Genomic DNA, 17791 nt, shown 5'->3' on the forward strand with positions numbered 1-17791 from the left:
TTAAAATCACAATCACTTGGTCAGTCTAGGGTAAATTTTTTACATTCCTCTTGTATTGATATCAGTGCTGGAGATTATTCCCAACCGGGTATCTAACTGATATTTTGGAGCTATCCACTCCCTTCCAGCATTGTTTGATAAGTATACTGATCCAAGTGTTGCTATTTAAAATTAAACACAAATTGTCGGGCTTCCCCCCGACGTTTCGCAGGCTGTACCGGCTTTATCATGGGTCAAGGTGCTAATTGTGATTTTAATTCACATTATTGTTTTGTATTCTCACCAATCCTATACATTTTTTTTTTTTTTTTTTTTTTAAACTAATAAAAGTTATATTTTAACTTCTAGGGTTCCCGAGCTTAAGCCTGAATGGGAATTTGAGAAATTTGGTTTATAATATTCACATTTGGAATAAAAACATTAAAACATTCAGGAGAGATTTATCAAAACCCGTGAAAAGTTGCCCGGTTGCCCATAGCAACCAATCCGATGGCTTCTTTCATTCTTAACAAGGCCTGTGAAAAATGAAAGAAGCGATGTGATTGGTTGCTATGGGCAACTGGTGAACTTTTCACGGGTTTTGATAAATCTCCCCTTAGTGTTCCAGTGATCCCGCCAAGTCCCAACTTCGTTCCCCATGGCTGTGGTTTACTGGTCATGGCCAATGTAAACACTGGCCACCAAAGGACGTGGCGTTCTCCTGAAGCCCTGCAGTCACATGACATGGCATCCTGACCGGTTCAAAGCAAATGCACAAATTGTTTGGGGGGGCATTTCTCTTTTTTTTTTTTTATTTCTCCTTATATGGTCCTGAATGAGGGCTAATTTTTTTGCGCCTTGGTCTGTAGTTTTTAACAGTATCATTTTTGTTTTGATTTGACTCTGATTTTTTTTTAATTTTTATTAAAAGGAAAAATGTCAGCTTGCTCCCCCCGCACTAACCAGCGGTACTGGCTGATAATGCGGGGGATCAGTTTGATGCTTACTGTGCCCAGATCCGCCCGGCCATTTTGCCAATATCTTCATTTTTCCTTATATGCTAATTAAGTGCTAACTGGCACAGGCAGGGTAACCGGCACTCTGACGTCACCGCCGCAGCGCCACCCAGCTCATCAATATTCCGCCCCTCCATCTTCATTACAGAGAGGGGAGAAGAGGTAGAGGCGGAGGGAGGGGAGGAATATTGATGAGCTGGGCGGTGCTGACGTCAAAGTGCCAGTTAACACCGCCTGTGCCAGTTAGTAGGGATCGACCGATATCGATTTTTTAGGGCCGATAACGATAATCTGTGGAGGTTAAGGCCGATAATTTATACCGATATTCCGGTATGAGTTATCGGCTATTTATCACCCATCCTGGCGGCGCGCTGCAGATCATTGATTTAAAGCGAGCGCTTTAAATCAATGAACTGCAGCGGCTTTTGCCGCCGCCACCTGTTTCTCTCCCCCTGTCTGTCCTGGGGTCCTCCTGAGTCCTACTACCGCCACCGCCCCCCCCCCCCCTACCTATCCTCTGCCCAGAGACTGCCGCCCCCTGCCAATCCTTAATCCAGCCACCGCCGCTGCCCCATTGCCTCCCCTATTCCCGGTTTTATAATTACCTGTTCCCAGGGTCCGTGCTACTTCTGGCTCTGGGGACATCCTGAGCTGTCACTGTGCGGACTGACGGTGATGTCGCGTTGAGGATGTCACTTGACATTGCGCAGCGCACAGCGTAACACAGGACATCGCAGGAGCCAGAAGTAGCGCAGACCCCAGGAACAGGTGATTATAAAACCAGGGATGGGGGAGGCAATGGGGCAGCGGCGGACTCTGGCCAGGCGGTGAGGGGGTACGGTATGGGCATTATCGGACTAGCGGCAAGGTAATTGCCAATACCGATAATGTCCAAAATTGTGAATATCGGCCGATAATATCGGCCAAACCGATAATCGGACGATCCCTACCAGTTAGCACTTCATTAGCATATAGGGAAAAACGATGATATCGGCTGGGCGGATCCGGGTACAGTAAACATCAAACTGATCAGCGTCCCCACGCATCAGCCAGTACCGCTGGTTAGTGTGGGGGGGAGCAAGCTGACAGTTTTACTTTAAATTGCAGTTAGTTACTAACTACAACTCCCAACATGCCCTGATACAGCCTGTGGCTCAGCAGCTGCCCCAAACAAAAACTACAACTCACAGCATGTTGGACTATATAGTAGTATATATAGTATAGGTCAATGTTCCCCAAACAGGGGTGCCTCCAGCTGTTGCAAAACTACAACTCCCAGCATGCCAGGACAGCCAACGGCTGTCTGGGCATGCTGGGAGTTGTAGTTTTGCAACAACTGAAGGCACCCCTGGTTGGGAAACACTGGTATAGTATACGGTGCAACATTCCGGGAGTTGGAGGATTGGTTGGATAAATACCGGCCATTGTATTGCCGGTATTTTTAATATTAAAATACCGTCAGGGTGGCCAAAATACCAGTTGTACCGGTAAAATTCTGGCCAGGTGGCAACCCTACATCAGGTCTTTATACAGCTAAGGTTAGTGACCCAAAACACTGCCAGCCCAGCAATATAATAGAACTTTAGATTTGATCAAACCTGCATTCTGGATTAATGTTGCGCAAATGAATAATCCCTTTAGGATGTCACTTATCTAACGCAAAAAAGAGGTGGTATGAATTTTGGTTATTTTTTGAATTCTTGTGCACTTTTTTATTTTTTTATATATTTTTTTTTTTGCACCTTTGATTCACTACATTTCACAATCAGTTTTGCAGAAAGTGTCTTTTGAAATTGCGCAAAAACTAACTGCGCAAAAATTTGGCGCCAAATTAAATTTCAGGAAAGCAATGATAAATAAAGTACATTAAATGGGCACTGTCAGAATCAAACACTTTTTCTACGCTGAAACTCTTGGCAAAACATGAACCTTTCTAATATACTGCATAAGAAAATGTTACTTCCTTTTTATAGAAATCATGGCTTATAAAAAAGCCCCAAACCCCCTAGAACATAATCCTGTCCGGCTGCCGCATCATCTTTGTCCCAGCTGAAGCACAGGGCGGGACTAGAACTCCTCTGTGCTCACTCCTGTCCTGTCTATTAGACTGCAGTATGAAGAGAGAGGAGGGGGTTGCAGAACAGCCTGCAGTGATTGGATGAAAAGAAAGAACACAACAGACGTAGAGAGGAAGTGAATACATGGTAAGTGCTTGCCTTGGGCATGGCCCTTCATGAGCAGTGGATGTCAGAATGAGTGAGCAGCAGAACAGAGGGACTTGTGAGCCAAAAACAGATGCTAGAAACATACAAAAAACACATGTAAAACACGTTTTTTTCTGTGATATACCAGGTAGCATTTCTTTTCAGGTAGTAATTTTTTTTCTTCTGCATAAAAACTAGTACTAACAACACAGATACTTAGATATGTAATGTACTACAATGCTTTTCTGTTTGGGGTGTTTTAGCTCACTCTTTTTTGGGCCCTTGTGATTTATTTAGCATTTTTTTAATGCAATATGTTCTGGATACGGTATTTTTTATTAGCTTTTTATTTTTTCTATTTTTTTAAGATGGTGGTGTTATTCCAATGGCTTTAACACAATATGAGAAATGCCAGGGTAAAACATTAACTTGCTAACAGATGTTGCAAAACTACAATTTCCAGCAAGCCCGGACAGCCAAAGGCTGTCTGGGCATGCTGGGAGTTGTAGTTTTGCAACAGCTGAGGGCACCTGGTTAGAACCCCCTGCCTTAAAAAGGAGTACTCCGGTGGATAACAATTGTTTTCATAACAACTGGCTCCAGAAAATTAAACAGATTTGCAAATTACTTTTATTAAACAATCTTAATCCTTCCAGTACTTTTTTTTTTTTTTTTTCTTTTCCGTCTGACCACAGTGCTCTCTGCTGACACCTCTGTCCATGTCAGGAACTGTCCAGAGTAGGAGCAAATCCCCATAGCAAACGTATCCTGCTCTGGACAGTTCCTGACATGGACAAAGGTGTCAGCAGAGAGCACTGTGGTCAGACAGAAAAGAACTATACAACTTCCTGTGTAGCATACAGCAGCTGTTAAGTACTGGAAGGATTAAGATGTTTAAATAGAAGTAATTTACAAATCTGTTTAACTTTCTGGCACCAGTTAATTTGAAAAAAAAAAATAAATGTGTTTTCCACTGGAGTACCCTCTATGGTCTGCAGTCATGGATGAAGCAGGCTTGCTGATGACAATCACACATTTGCTCTTAACTATTTAAACTTCTGTTTTATCTGTTCTCAAAATCTGCAGCAACCCCCTATTGAACAGGCCCTTTCATCCTGATCTTCCCAGCTCATGAAAAGAATATCAGCGTTGAAGTAAAAAAAAAAAAAAACAAATGTAGCACTTGGAATGTGTGGCTGTATAGCTAAGAAGATTCTTGTTCCATTCAGAGTCTGTGGAAAGTTGAGTGAGCATATCTAACGTGTGATAGAAATGGTTGGATAGACTAGGAGACAGAGGAGGGTAAACATGGATGCTCATGTTTGTTAAAATAAAGCGGCACAAGGTCACCACGGGAAGTATAAGAGCTTGTGGAGAACACTGTGCCTGCGCTTATCCCTATATGAAGAGCACGGTGTACGGGTCAGGAGGATCGGATCGCAGGTGACAAATGAGATTTACAAGATTGTCATCGCTTTCATCAAGGATCATATCACAGCTCCCGAGGCTACAATAAAATCCATCAGCCAGGGATGTGTACAGGGCTATGGGTCTCTCCTGGGCGCACACACACCCCTCTGTTAGTGAGGGGATCCCACAGCTTCACCTCCTCCCTGCTGCTTTTTTCTGCCAGCTGGAAGAACCATGCTTGAGTCACAGCAACAGCTAAGGGAGGGGAGCGGAGGGGCTCGCCAAGCGAATCCTGAGAGTTAATGTAATAACAAGCCCCTGAGATCCTAATTACAGGGCCCCTCCCATCAACAAGACCTCTGCCAAAAAGAAACAAAATCCCAATCTCTCACTTTCTGACAGAAGATTCTCTCAAGATGCAGCGCCTGCTAAGTATAGGCTCACTGAAAATCGTCTCCGTACGCCCGCTAAGCATGGCGGCACTAAAAGTCGCTTCATATTAAATATGTAGTAAAAGTGATGAACAAGAAGCAGCGGTATACACCGCGCAGCAGACGACGCAATGCAAGAGTTAAATCACAGATTCGGCTCAGCTACATCCACACGCATCGAGTACCTGCCCCTCTGTTGCAAAATACAGCATCTGAGGAGCTCTTAAGTTATAATCCGGCTTAACAATAAGGTAAAGAAGGACATCGCTATGGCAATGCGTAGTGATGTATAGACACCCTGCAGAAAAAGAGATGACAGGTACAGCGCCAAAGAGATGGGCACAGGAACATTCAAGGACCGTTACCTCGACTGTAGATGAAGGGCAGCCGAAGAGCTTTGCCCTGCCTCGCAAGACTGATATGTAAGTAGGTGACCCAGACAGCGGAGGTTAGTAGCACCAACAAGAGCAGAAGCTTAAATTGCCTACGGATCTTCTTCACTGGCAACCAAGGCATCCTGCCGGCACCATCACCAGGCGCAGCGGTGGGGCCGCGGGCTGGCCTCCCTCATACACTTCTAGAGCACATCAAGCCAAAGGGGGTTGTCTGTCAACGTAATGGAGAAATACAGTCAGGTGTTGTATCACTTTTATACATAGATTTACCTCATGTACAACACATAAAGCAACAACAGCAGCAGAACATAAAACGGTGATGTGATCAGTCCAGGTTGTGAACCGAGGTGATGTAAAGTACAGTGATCTCCAAACTTTAACAAAACAACAACTCCTATTATGCACTGATAGCTGAGGGCTGTGAGTTCATCATGGGAGTTGTAGTTCTGCAACCAGAGAGCGACAGGTTGGGGGGGGGGGGGGGACGCATACAGTGGTCCCCCAAGTTACAATATTAATTGGTTCTGGGACGACCATTGTATGTTGAAACCATTGTATGTTGAGACCAGAACTCTATGGAAACCTGGTAATTGGTTCTGAAGCCACCAAAATGTCATCCGAAAATAGGAAAAAGTGAGGATTGAAGAAAAATAAGTAGGTAACTAATATAGATAAAGCAAATCCTTACATATAAAAGTAAGAGAAAGATCTGCTGGGAGCTGTAATCACGGTCTATTTCAGTGTTTCCCAAGCAGGGTGCCTCCAGCTGTTGCAAAACTACAACTCCCAGCATGCCCGGACAGCCAAAGGCTGTCCGGGCATGCTGGGAGTTGTAGTTTTGCAACAGCTGGAGGCACCCTGCTTGGGAAACACTGGTCTATGTAGAGGACAGGAGCTTCTTCTGGGTCCTGTACAGTACACGCAATGTCCTAAAAAAGTAACATGGAGCCGCCCTCACCTGGTGTCCAAAGGAGCAGGTAACCCTGGAACAGGTAAAGAGTACAGAACATGTAATACCTCCCTGTACTGTAGGGGGCGCTACCTGACACCAGTCAGTGCATACGCTTCAGAAATACAGGTGTTTTACCAGTGAATGCTCATTCTGATTGGTCGGTACTTTCAGCCATTGACACGTTTCACAGATCTGGACTGTCTGTAGCATTGTATGTTGAGTCTGGTTTCAACTTTCAATGGTCCAGAAAAGACCATCGTATGTTGAAACTATTGTATGTTGAGGCCATTGTAAGTTGAGGGATCACTGTATTGTACATTAAACATGGCAGGCATAGTTACAGTACCATGAAAAACGTGTATCTAATTCTGAAGCGATCCTAGGCTGATCTGTACAACATGATTGTACAATATTTACACAAATATTTACTTTATGTAAAGAAGAAAGAAGCAAAGTAACAACATAAGCACAACATTAAAAAAAACCACATTCCTTTTCTAGGTGGCACTTATTGCACTTATTTCTACAATAATCCAAGTCAGTGCCAGGCAGCGGATGACTAACATTACTGGGCAGCATCAGGTAAACAATACCATTCAATCTAGCAGCCGGGTTACACATAACAGAAGTCTGGCAAGTGGAAAACTATCAAGAACTTTCCCCGGTCCCGCTAGGCACTAATCTTCCAATTAATATTACAAAGTATTTAAGAGGACAATGTAAAGCTGGCATTGAGCGCCAATGACCTAGGTATGAGCGATTGCCTGCCACACCAACACTACCAGCTGTGACCACTCCTAAGTAAAAGTTTAGTGGCCTTTTAAATTGACATCATTTTAGAGCAGTGTACCCCTAAAACTACAACTCTCATCATGCTCTCCAGCTGTTGCAAATCAACAACTCCCATCAAAATCCCACCTAAAGTTTTCTGGCCAGTGTAAAACTACAACTCTCATCATGCCCTGACAACTAAAGCTCTCTGGCTGTTGCAAAACTACAATGCCCATCATGTCCTGGCAGCTACAACACTCATCATGCTCTGACAGCAAATGCACTCTGGCTGTTGCAAAACTACAACTCTCATCATGCCCTGACAACTAAAGCTCTCTGGCTGTTGCAAAACTATAACTCATCATGCCCTGACCGCTGAAGTTTTCTGGCCAGTCCAAAACTACAACTCTCATCACACCCTGACAGCTAATGCTCTCCAACTGTTGCAAAACTACAACTCTCATCAAGCACTGACAGCTAAAGCACTCCGCTGTTGCAAAACTACAACTCCCGTCATGCTCTGACAGCTAAAGCACTCCGGCTGTTGCAGAACTACAACTCCCGTCATGCTCTGACAGCTAAAGCTCTCCAGCTGTTGCAAAACTACAATTCTCATCATGCCAGGACAGCTAGAGATTTCTGGCTGTTGCAAAACTACAACTCTCATCATGCCCTGACAGCTAAAGCACTCTGCTGTTGCAAAACTACGACTCCCGTCATGCCCTGACGGCTAAAGCACTCCAACTGTTGCAAAACTACAACTCTCATCAAGCACTGACAGCTAAAGCCCTCCGGCTGTTGCAAAACTACAACTCTCATCATGCCAGGACAGCTAAAGATTTCTGGCTGTTGCAAAACTACAACTCTCATCATGCCAGGACAGCTAAAGATTTCTGGCTGTTGCAAAACTACAACTCCCGTCATGCTCTGACAGCCGAAGGCTGTCAGAGCATGACGGGAGTTGTAGTTCTGCACCAGCTAGAGATCCCCAAGTAGGGGGGGGAGCACTGATTTAGAGGCACATTAGACACAATTATAGTTAAAATGTTTGCCTTATCTTGTAGGAATAAAGCACTCCATCTAATAGAATGAGCAGCCAGTGATGTCTATGGCAGCTCCTACCCAGACACTCCAGTGAGGTGCAGCTCTCCCCCCTAGGATGCATGCACTGCCAATAGACTACATAAGAGAGACTTGTGATTGAGGCGCTCACATGATTCTCAGTCATCCTCGGCTGTCTCATCCAGAGACTGTCACTCATGTGATGCATTCACCAGGCCCAGTCTAAGGTCACCCCCAACCCCCCCTCACATATATCTCCTGGGGATGGTCACTCACTGTCTGGGTCTCCTTCACATGGTTACTTTGCACCGCAGGATTCCGTCTCATTCCACAGGTGTCTCAGTCTCAATGCCCCGGCGTCTCTCTATTCCTAGCAGCGACTGTCTAGTCTTCCTTGCATTCTCTCTCCACTCATAGATAGCTGTCTCTTTATCCCCGTCCAGGTATCTTCTCGTATTGACCCGCCCTGAGCTCTCCTCTCCTCACTCCCTCTCCAGGAGATTTCCCTTCAAGCCTCAGCCTCGGGCTGTCTCTCTGCTCCCCCCGCTGTCTCTCTCTCTCTGTTTCTCTGTCTCCTCTACAGAGCATCAACGCTGTAGAGCAACCAAGCTTGAAACGGGACCACTCCAAACACGAGCGTGCGCCGGCCAATGAGACGTCCGTGATTTGGAAGCCGTCCAATCAGATGCCAAGACTAACGGGACCGCAAAGGGGTAGGTTGCACCCGGCGTCCATCTCCACGCCAACGCGCGCACACCTTGCGGGCTAAACCATTCTGTAACCAGGGAGGACGAGGATAGGTTGAGATTTCCTATAAGCCGTTCTGTATCTGAAATTCTTGGTATTCTTCAAGCTCTGACATTACTGAAAGGATTCCGCCTTAAAGGCAGCGGGTTAGAATTCATACAGGGGTTACGTGAGCTTTAGGTCTAAATTATAGGACAAAAGTTCCCCCTATTTGATAGGATGGTAGGTTCTCAGTGGATGAGAAGAGCCTTTGTGGTTTGCAGTGATGCTTAGAGCCGATTCAGGATGCAGCATTGTGTACTTTGGAAATAAAAACAGCATTTGTAGGAAATGGGAAAGCTGTGTGGGGATACATAATGTGAATGAGGCTCTATGTGATGGAATAGCAATGCAGTGCATCTGTATGTTGGAGACTGGAGAATTATATAGAGCAAAACACCTAGTGCCAGTCCCAGTCTTCATACCTGCAATGTCACCCTGCAAGAACAACAGCTCCCCATTGCTTTTAATACCTTATAGCAGTGTTTTCCAACCGAGGTGCCTCCAGCTGTTGCAAAACTACAACTCCCAGCATGCCCGGACAGCCAAAGGCTGTCCGGGCATGCTGGGAGTTGTAGTTTTGCAACAGCTGGAGGCACCCTGGTTGAGAAACGCTGCCTTATAGACTTAAAATTGTCTCCCATGTTATGACTAGTCAGGTGCTGACCATGGTGGTGCGGAGTCATGTAACCCGACCGTCCGCTGGCTCCCCTAAGAGATTATTGTCACATGTCTTAGGGATTCTATGACACTATGGACAAAACATCTTAGACTATGTTCACACTGAGTAAGCGCGTGCAACAAATTGTGTGCAATGTGCATCTTTGTTTTTTTTTTTATAGGAATATGCGTCGCAGTTCACGCTGTAAATTGTGGCGCCTATTTATTTTTTTTATTTTTTTTATGCACATATGTTAAATATGCTGGAATAAGCATAAGGAATTTATTCTAAACGTATTCCTTTGAAACGTGTGTCGGAGATGCAGGACATTGAATGGAGTTAATCGGCGTCCATGTCTGTAATGAAAGATGTGGTCCAAAGCATCAAAATAAGTGTCAGGAATCTAAGGCTACCCTTGGGACTTCTGCCATGTATTGATTGCATATTTATACTTAGTCTTTATGCAGAGACAGAGGAAGAATTAAAATAAATATATTATTAAACATAAAAAATAAAAAAAATGAAGTCCCAGAATGCTCCTTTTTTTAAAATATGTACTTGTAAAGGACAAGTGTTGTTAAAAAGAGTACTGGTAAAACAGATATATATAGTCAATAGTAAAACAGGACAACGCATTTTGGCGCACACTCGCACCTTCCTCAGGTCCACAAATACGATTTTGTGTAGTCCTGGCCGGGATTCCTGCGGGCTGTCTTTACAGCCTGCCCGCAGGAATCCCGGCCAGTACTACACAAAATCGTATTTGTGGACCTGAGGAAGGTGCGAGTGTGCACCGAAATGCGTTGTCCTGTTTTACTTTTGACTTCTTTTATCAATAAAAGTTAGTCCTGCGTAAGTGCTGGCTTAATTTCTGATTCATTTGACTCCCCTCGAGATACAGTAGCGCTCTCAGAAAAAAAACCTATCTTTTTGTACCCTCCACATTACCTCAATCTCTGTGGCAACCAGTGTATACATCAATCACAATGTCTCATAATCAGTGCTACACAAAACCTAACAACTGCTATATATATATATATATATATATATATATATATATATATATATAGTGAGTGTCAGGAGACTTCACTTAGAACCATCCATGCTTCCGATTTCTTTCTTTCTTGTGCGATCACTCGCTGTAGTGTGTATAAAATATGTACTGCTCATGCGCAGATCGCTGTGGTCAGCTGATTCACAATGGTCAGCTGATTCTCAGCTGTCATCTACAGTATTGTATTGTAGATCATCTCCCAGCACAGTGCTAGCCTGTCCAGTTCAGTTTTCTTTCGCCAGCACTATTTCATGGCATGGCAGTGAGGACAATGTGCCACGCTCTACTGTGATTGGCTAGACAACTAACAGAGGAAGTAACTGTGTGTATACTGCAAACAGCCCAGCTCTGGTCCCACCCTCTGAAATATAGAGAATTAGAAGTAGCTGTATCCCATGGAGGCAACTCAGAGAGGCACAATAATAGAAGCGAGAGCACTAAAACCTCCTTGTCAGCACTCTGAAGGGATAATCTAAAAAAAACTATGCTGGTTTAAAAAATCTTTTGTAATGATAGGTACACATTAAAACTGTGCAGAGTGTTAGATTCTTTTTTTCTTAATGTACTTTTTTTTTATGTTCTGCCAGTCTCCACTATCCGTTCTTTCTTGTCTCTATCCAGTCATATAGGAAGAGCCCACTCAGCTAATCACAGCAGTGACCCACTTCAGCAAGTAAGTGCCTGAGAAGGAACTTCCTATGTGTTGGGATGGCGAACAGGAAGCGCTGATAGTGGGGTCAGCACCGATGGCAAATCCACGAAGGTTAGTAAAGGTTTCTTTCACTCTTCCTTTTAATTAAAGGGAACCAGTCACAATGAAAATACAGTCTAATCTGCAGGCATCATGTTATAGAGCAGGAGATGAGCAGATTAATATATAGTTTTGTGGAAAAAGTTCCAGGATAACTTGGCTTTCATTCATGTAAACCTCTGCTTCTTCTCTACTAAGTAATTAAATGGGCTGACCTACTCAATCATTGACATCTCTCTATATACTGTATTTTTCTCCCTATAGGACGCACCGGCATATAAGACGCACCCAATTTTAAAGATGCAAAATCTAGAAAAAAAAGATTCTGAACCCAACAGCCGTTGGCGGTCCGGGCATGCTGGGAGTTGTAGTTTTGCAACATCTGGAGGTCCCAGGTTGAAGACCACTGGTATAGGAGGTAATACTCACGTGTCCCCGCCACTCCGGACCCATCACCGCTGCCCTGGATGTCGCTCCATTGCTGTCGCCGCGTCCCCGTGGTGTCCCCGACACTCCGAACGTCTTCTTCCCCGGGATCCTGGCTCTCTGTCGCCGTCATCACGTGGCTATGCACACCGCTCCTATTGGATAATGGGACAGCGTGCACAACGACGTGATGACGTCAAAGGAGAGCGCCGGCCATGCAGGGGATCCCCGCACGGAGCAGACACCGAGGAGGCAGGTAAGATCCCTCCTGGTGTCCTGTAAGCTGTTCGGGACGCCGCAATTTCACTGCGGCGGTCCCGAACAGCCCGACTGAGCAGCCGGGTTAGTGTCACTTTCGCTTCAGTCAGCTTTGATCGCCGCGTCTGAAGGGTTAATACAGGGCATCACCGCGATCGGCGATGTCCTGTATTAGCCGCGGGTCCTGGCCGTTGATGGCCGCAGGGACCGCCGCGATAGGTGTGTATTCGCCGTATAAGACGCACCAACCAAGAAAAAGTGCGTCTTATATGGCAAAAAATACGGTACACATTATTTTACAGATATTTGTCAGTCACTCAGTAGGACGGCTTACTTGATAGGTTCCCTTTAAAGGAGTACTCCTCTCAGGCATGGGGACAGTAAAAAACAAAACAAAAAGAAACCTTACCTTCCTTGCTGCCTCTCAAATCACGTAACTTTGTTCCCAATGTCTGGTGCTTTTGGGTTTGGTGATGTGATGTCACACGGCCACCTCCCCGAGTGGATTTTACATAGGGTTAAAACACCGGAGTACCCCTTTAATCAATTGCACACTGTATTCTGGCATTGTGACCATCTACTCATGATACTCAACTTTAATTAGAGATATTGGGGGAGATTAGAAAAAAAAAGAAAAGAAAAAGATACAGGTCTGCTCCGGTCCTTTAGTTGTTGCAGCTCAAAACACCCAATAATTGTGATGTTTTAATGACTAGTGTGCAGGAAAAGTGATATGTAAGATTTGTTTGTCAGGTTGGGAAATGGCAATAATGACTTGAATGGTCACCTTTTCTTTGTCGTTTGTTTCTTGTTGTAAGGTTCTGATCACATAAGCACCATGGATTCTGTTATAAATAGAAACCATAATCCAGTGCCCGATCTGTCACCTTTTTGACACCAGCCGCACCCGATGGACCCTGTTTACATAAAGCCAATCATTTTTTATTTTTCCTGTCAAAAATTACAAAATCCGCAAGGGAGGGAGTATGTGAACCAAGTGTTGGCGGTTCTCCACTTTGGGCACTTCTTGCTTGTTTGAAGAGTCCCTTGACAATAAGGCTAGGTTTTCTCAGTGTATTTTAAAATGCAAAAAAACTAAACATAAAAAAAATAAACTATGTTTTTAACACAAATGGGTTTTCACTGAATTTCAAACCATAACAAAACAACAAAATAAAAACACTCAATGTGACCTTAAAGGGGTTATCCACCATAAGGTGATTTTAGTAGGTACCTGGCAGACAGTAATGGACATGCTTAGGAAGGATTTGCGCTTGTCTTGGGGCTAAATGGCTATGTTGTGAGATTACCATAACACTGTGGCTAGCTTTTTATGAACTGGCATTTCCTGTTTGAGTTTTCTTCTTTTGCCTACAAATCCCATAATTCCATTTTACTCCCTCCCACACATCAGCCATTCCACCCATTGAAACATAAATGAGCTGCATCCATTCAAAAGACCTGTGATTTTCAATCAGGGTGCCTACAGCTGTTGTATTAGTTGCAGATTGATCTCTCTCCCACCAAGCGATCCCTCCACCCATTGAAGCGGACAGACTCCCTGTCATCAGCTGACTAGTGAGTCAGGTCTCGGCCGCATTGCAACCTGGGAAAAATCTAAGACAACAGTCATTTTGTATGCTGCTAAAAATAAATATTGGGGTGAAAATCACAGAAGAATCCTGAGAAAACCGTCACACACAGGTACAGACACTATATTATGAACTACACTAACTTTACAGCCCCTGTAGCCCCATAGACAGCAATGTCTGCAGAGCAGATTTAACTGAAGAATGAATTTCAGCGAATGCCCACCACTGAAATTTTGTAGTGTACACTCTGCAGCAGAACCCCATTGCCAGCAATGGGATTCTGCTTTACCATAATTTCCAACCGAAATTCCTAGGCAGAATTCCGGTCAGAAATTCTGCAGTATGAACCTAGCCTAAATGCTCAATTTCCTTGCAGTGCTACCACATGAGGAATTAAACAGTACATTTTATATTAATGGGTTGTCTTTGTAAGGCCATGTTCACACGATGTAAAATGTGCAGCATGTCCCCCCGGAAAACTCAGGTGGACATTTTACACATTAGAAAAATTAGGCGTGCACTAGGACTACTCGGACATGTGCTGTCTCATAAACGGCAATGCATTTTCAAGCAAAATCCGCAAAAAGAAAAGTCTATTCTTTATGCGGACGCCGGAATCGGGAATTCCGCGGCAGATGTTTCTGGTTTTGCACTGTGTGCACAGTGCAGCATAATCCCATTGAAATCATTGCTGCAGCAAATTTTTTGTGTGGAATATTCTGGTGAAATTCCGTAAGGCCATGTTCACATGGTATAAAATGTGCGGAATGTCCCCCTGAAAAACTCGGGTGGACATTCTGCACATTTTCCCCCCCATCTGTTTACTCAAGAGTGTATAAAAACGGTTTTATCCATTAGGCTAGGTCTACACTTCTGCTTGGAGATTCTGAGTGTGGACAGCGCCAATAAGTCGCCCTAAGCTCCCAGTCTGATGCCATCGGGTCCCCTGCTTGTCACCACTCCTTTTACATGCAAAATGATAGGCAGGACCTGCCCTCTGGGTCAATGATTGACTGAGGGAGCAGTTCTTGCTGAGACAACTCGTCACAAGGGAAGAAAAAAATAAGAGGAAGTAATAACAAGCTGGGGAGTGGATGACATCAGATCGGGGCTGCATGGTATGGGGAGGTGGGGGTGGGGGTGGGGGTTGGACATGACTTCTTTTCATACCACCCACAGCCTGGACAACCCTGTGTTTTCTGAGTAAAGTGGAGAGTTGGTTGGGTTTATAGGATTTTTTGGGTGCAGAATTTGGTGCACGAAACATGCGACAAAATTCTGCCGCTAAAAACAATAAAAAGTCATCAGGGAACATGTTGGTAAATAACCTCCATTATGTTATTACGCATAAGGTTTAATTTTCTTTATATGTCCTTTCTTCTATCATTGACATGCATACATTTTCCCGTAGCTTGTTTAATACATTTTCATTAAGTTAAACAAATGTTTAAGTAGAAATGTTTTGACAACTAAATGAGCCTATGCAGGTAGAACTGTATATACAAATAATTGCAGCCCCTGTGAAGTTTTTTACAGACGCAGCTACGTTATTGCCTATGTCTGGTGATGAAGTTCAGAGCAGCTCAGCCCCATTCTAACTTAACCCCTTAAGGACCCAGCCATTTTACACCTTAGGACCCGGCCATTTTTTGCACATCTGACCACTGTCATTTTAAACATTAATAACTCTTGAATGCTTTTAGTTATCATTCTGATTCCGAGATTGTTTTATCGTGACATATTCTACTTTAACATAGTGGTAAAATTTTTTGGTAACTTGCATCCTTTCTTGGTGAAAAGTCCCAAAATTTGATGAAAAATGTGAAAATTTTGCATTTTTCTAACTTTGAAGCACTCTGCTTGTAAGGAAAATGGATATTCCAAATATTTTTTTTTATTCACATATACAATATGTCTACTTTATGTTTGCATCATAAAATTGACGTATTTTTTCTTTTGGAAGACACCAGAAGGCTTCAAAGTTCAGCAGCAATTTTCCAATTTTTCACAAAATTTCCAAAATCACAATTTTTCAGGGACCAGTTCAGGTTTGAAGTGGATTTGAAGGGTCTTCATCTTAGAAATACCCCACAAATGACCCCATTATAAAAACTGCACCCCCAAAGTATTCGAAATGACATTCAGTCAGCATTTTAACCCTTTAGGTGTTTCACAGGAATAGAAGCAAAGTGAAGGAGAAAATTCACAATCTTCATTTTTTACACTTGCATGTTCTTGTAGACCCAATTTTTGAATTTTTACAAGGGGTAAAAGGAGAAAATTTATACATATATTTGTAGCCCAATTTCTCTCGAGTAAGCACATACCCCATATGTCTATGTAAATTGTTCGGTGGGCGCAGTAGAGGGCTCAGAAGCGACAAGGGGATTTTGGAGAGAGTAAGTTTTTCTGCAATGGTTTTTGGTGGGCATGTTGCATTTAGGAAGCCCCTATGATGCCAAAACAGGAAAAAAAAAACACATAACATGCCATTTTGGAAACTAGACCCCTTGAGGAACGTAACAAGGAATAAAGTGAGCCTTAATACCCCACAGGTGTTTCACGACTTTTGCATATGTAAAAAAATGTAAAAATAATTTCACTAAAATGTGTGTTTCCCCCCCAAATTTCACATTTTTGCAAGGGTTATACCCCCCAAAATTTGTAACCCCATCTCTTCTGAGTATGGAGGTACCCCATAAGTTGACCTGAAGCGCACTATGGGCGAACTACAATGCTCAGAAGAGAAGGAGTCATATTTGGCTTTTTGAGAGCAAATTTTGCTCGGGGGGCATGTCGCATTTAGGAAGCCCCTATGGTGCCAGGACAGCAAAATAACCCCCACATGGCATACCATTTTGGAAACTAGACCCCTTGAGGAACGTAACAAGGGGTACAGTGAGCATTTACCCCCCCCCCCCCCCCACTGGTGTCTGTCAGATCTTTGGAACAGTGGGCTGTACAAAATTTTTAATTTGCACAGCCCACTGTTCCAAAGATCTGTCAGACACCAGTGGGGTGTAAATTCTCACTGCACCCCTCATTGCATTCCGTGAGGGGTGTAGTTTCCAAAATGGGGTCACGTGGGGTTTTGTTTTTTTTGCGTTTGTCAAAACCGCTGTAACAATCAGCCACCCCTGTGCAAATCACCTCAAATGTACATGGTGCACTCTCCCTTCTGGGCCTTGTTGTGCGCCCCCAGAGCACTTTGCGGCCACATATGGGGTATCTCCGTAGTCGGGAGAAATTGCATTACAAATTTTGGCGGGCTTTTTTCCCTTTTACCTCTTGTCAAAATGAAAAGTATAGGGCAACACCAGCATGTTAGTGTAAATTTTTTTATTTTTTTACACTAACATGCTGGTGTAGACCCCAACTTCACCTTTTCATAAGGGGTGAAAGGAGAAAAAGCCCCCCAAAATTTGTTAGGCAATTTCTCTCGAGTACGGAGATACCCCATATGTGGCCCTAAACTGTTGCCTTTAAATACGACAGGGCTCCAAAGTGAGAGCGCCATGTGCATTTGAGGCCTGAATTAGGGATTTGCATAGGGGTGGATATAGGGGTATTCTACGCCAGTGATTCCCAAACAGGGTGCCTCCAGCTGTTGCAAAACTCCCAGCATGCTTGGACAGTCAACGTCTGTCCGGCAATACTGGGAGTTGTTGTTTTGCAACAGCTGGAGGCTCCATTTTGAAAACAGTGGCGTACCAGATGTTTTTCATTTTTATTGGGGAGGGGAGGGGGGCTGTGTAGGGGTATGTGTAAATGTAGTGTTTTTTACTTTTTATTTTATTTTGTGTTAGTGTAGTGTAGTGTTTTTAGGGTACAGTCACACGGGCGGGGGATTACAGCGAGTTTCCCGCTGCAAGTTTGAGCTGCCGAGCTAAATTTGCTGCATCGCAAACTTGCAGCCTGATACTCACTGTAAGCCCCCGCCCATGTGTGCATATTCGGGGGGGGGGGGGGGGGGGATCTCCAGCTGTTGCAAAACTACAACTCCCAGCATGCACAGTCTATCAGTGCATGCTGGTAGTTGTAGT

General features: G+C 44.0%; 1 protein-coding gene and 1 long non-coding RNA gene across 3 annotated transcripts in view; one reads left to right on the top strand and one right to left on the bottom strand.

Annotated features, from left to right (window-relative positions):
• The window catches only part of B4GALNT4 (beta-1,4-N-acetyl-galactosaminyltransferase 4), an 87549-nt gene extending 78790 nt beyond the window's left edge, over window positions 1-8759 (bottom strand). The window contains exons 1-2 of one of the 2 annotated variants that reach the window (XM_056526887.1): window positions 8497-8759; window positions 5406-5646 (exon numbers count right to left, since the gene is read on the bottom strand). In XM_056526887.1, the coding sequence (XP_056382862.1) occupies window positions 5406-5556 (151 nt within the window). In that variant the 5' untranslated portion in view covers window positions 5557-5646; window positions 8497-8759. Of the gene's footprint in view, window positions 1-5405; window positions 5647-8371 lie in introns of both variants that reach the window. The other variant, XM_056526888.1, reaches the window with a different exon arrangement.
• Window positions 8760-8831: 72 nt separating this feature from the next.
• Window positions 8832-12231, top strand: LOC130276898 (uncharacterized). The gene is made up of 3 exons (XR_008845285.1): window positions 8832-8933; window positions 11343-11484; window positions 11737-12231. It is a non-coding gene; the product is annotated as an uncharacterized LOC130276898 (long non-coding RNA).
• Window positions 12232-17791: the final 5560 nt, after the last annotated feature.

The sequence above is a fragment of the Hyla sarda genome, chromosome 6 (genome assembly GCF_029499605.1).
Source record: "Hyla sarda isolate aHylSar1 chromosome 6, aHylSar1.hap1, whole genome shotgun sequence".
NCBI lineage: Eukaryota > Metazoa > Chordata > Amphibia > Anura > Hylidae > Hyla > Hyla sarda.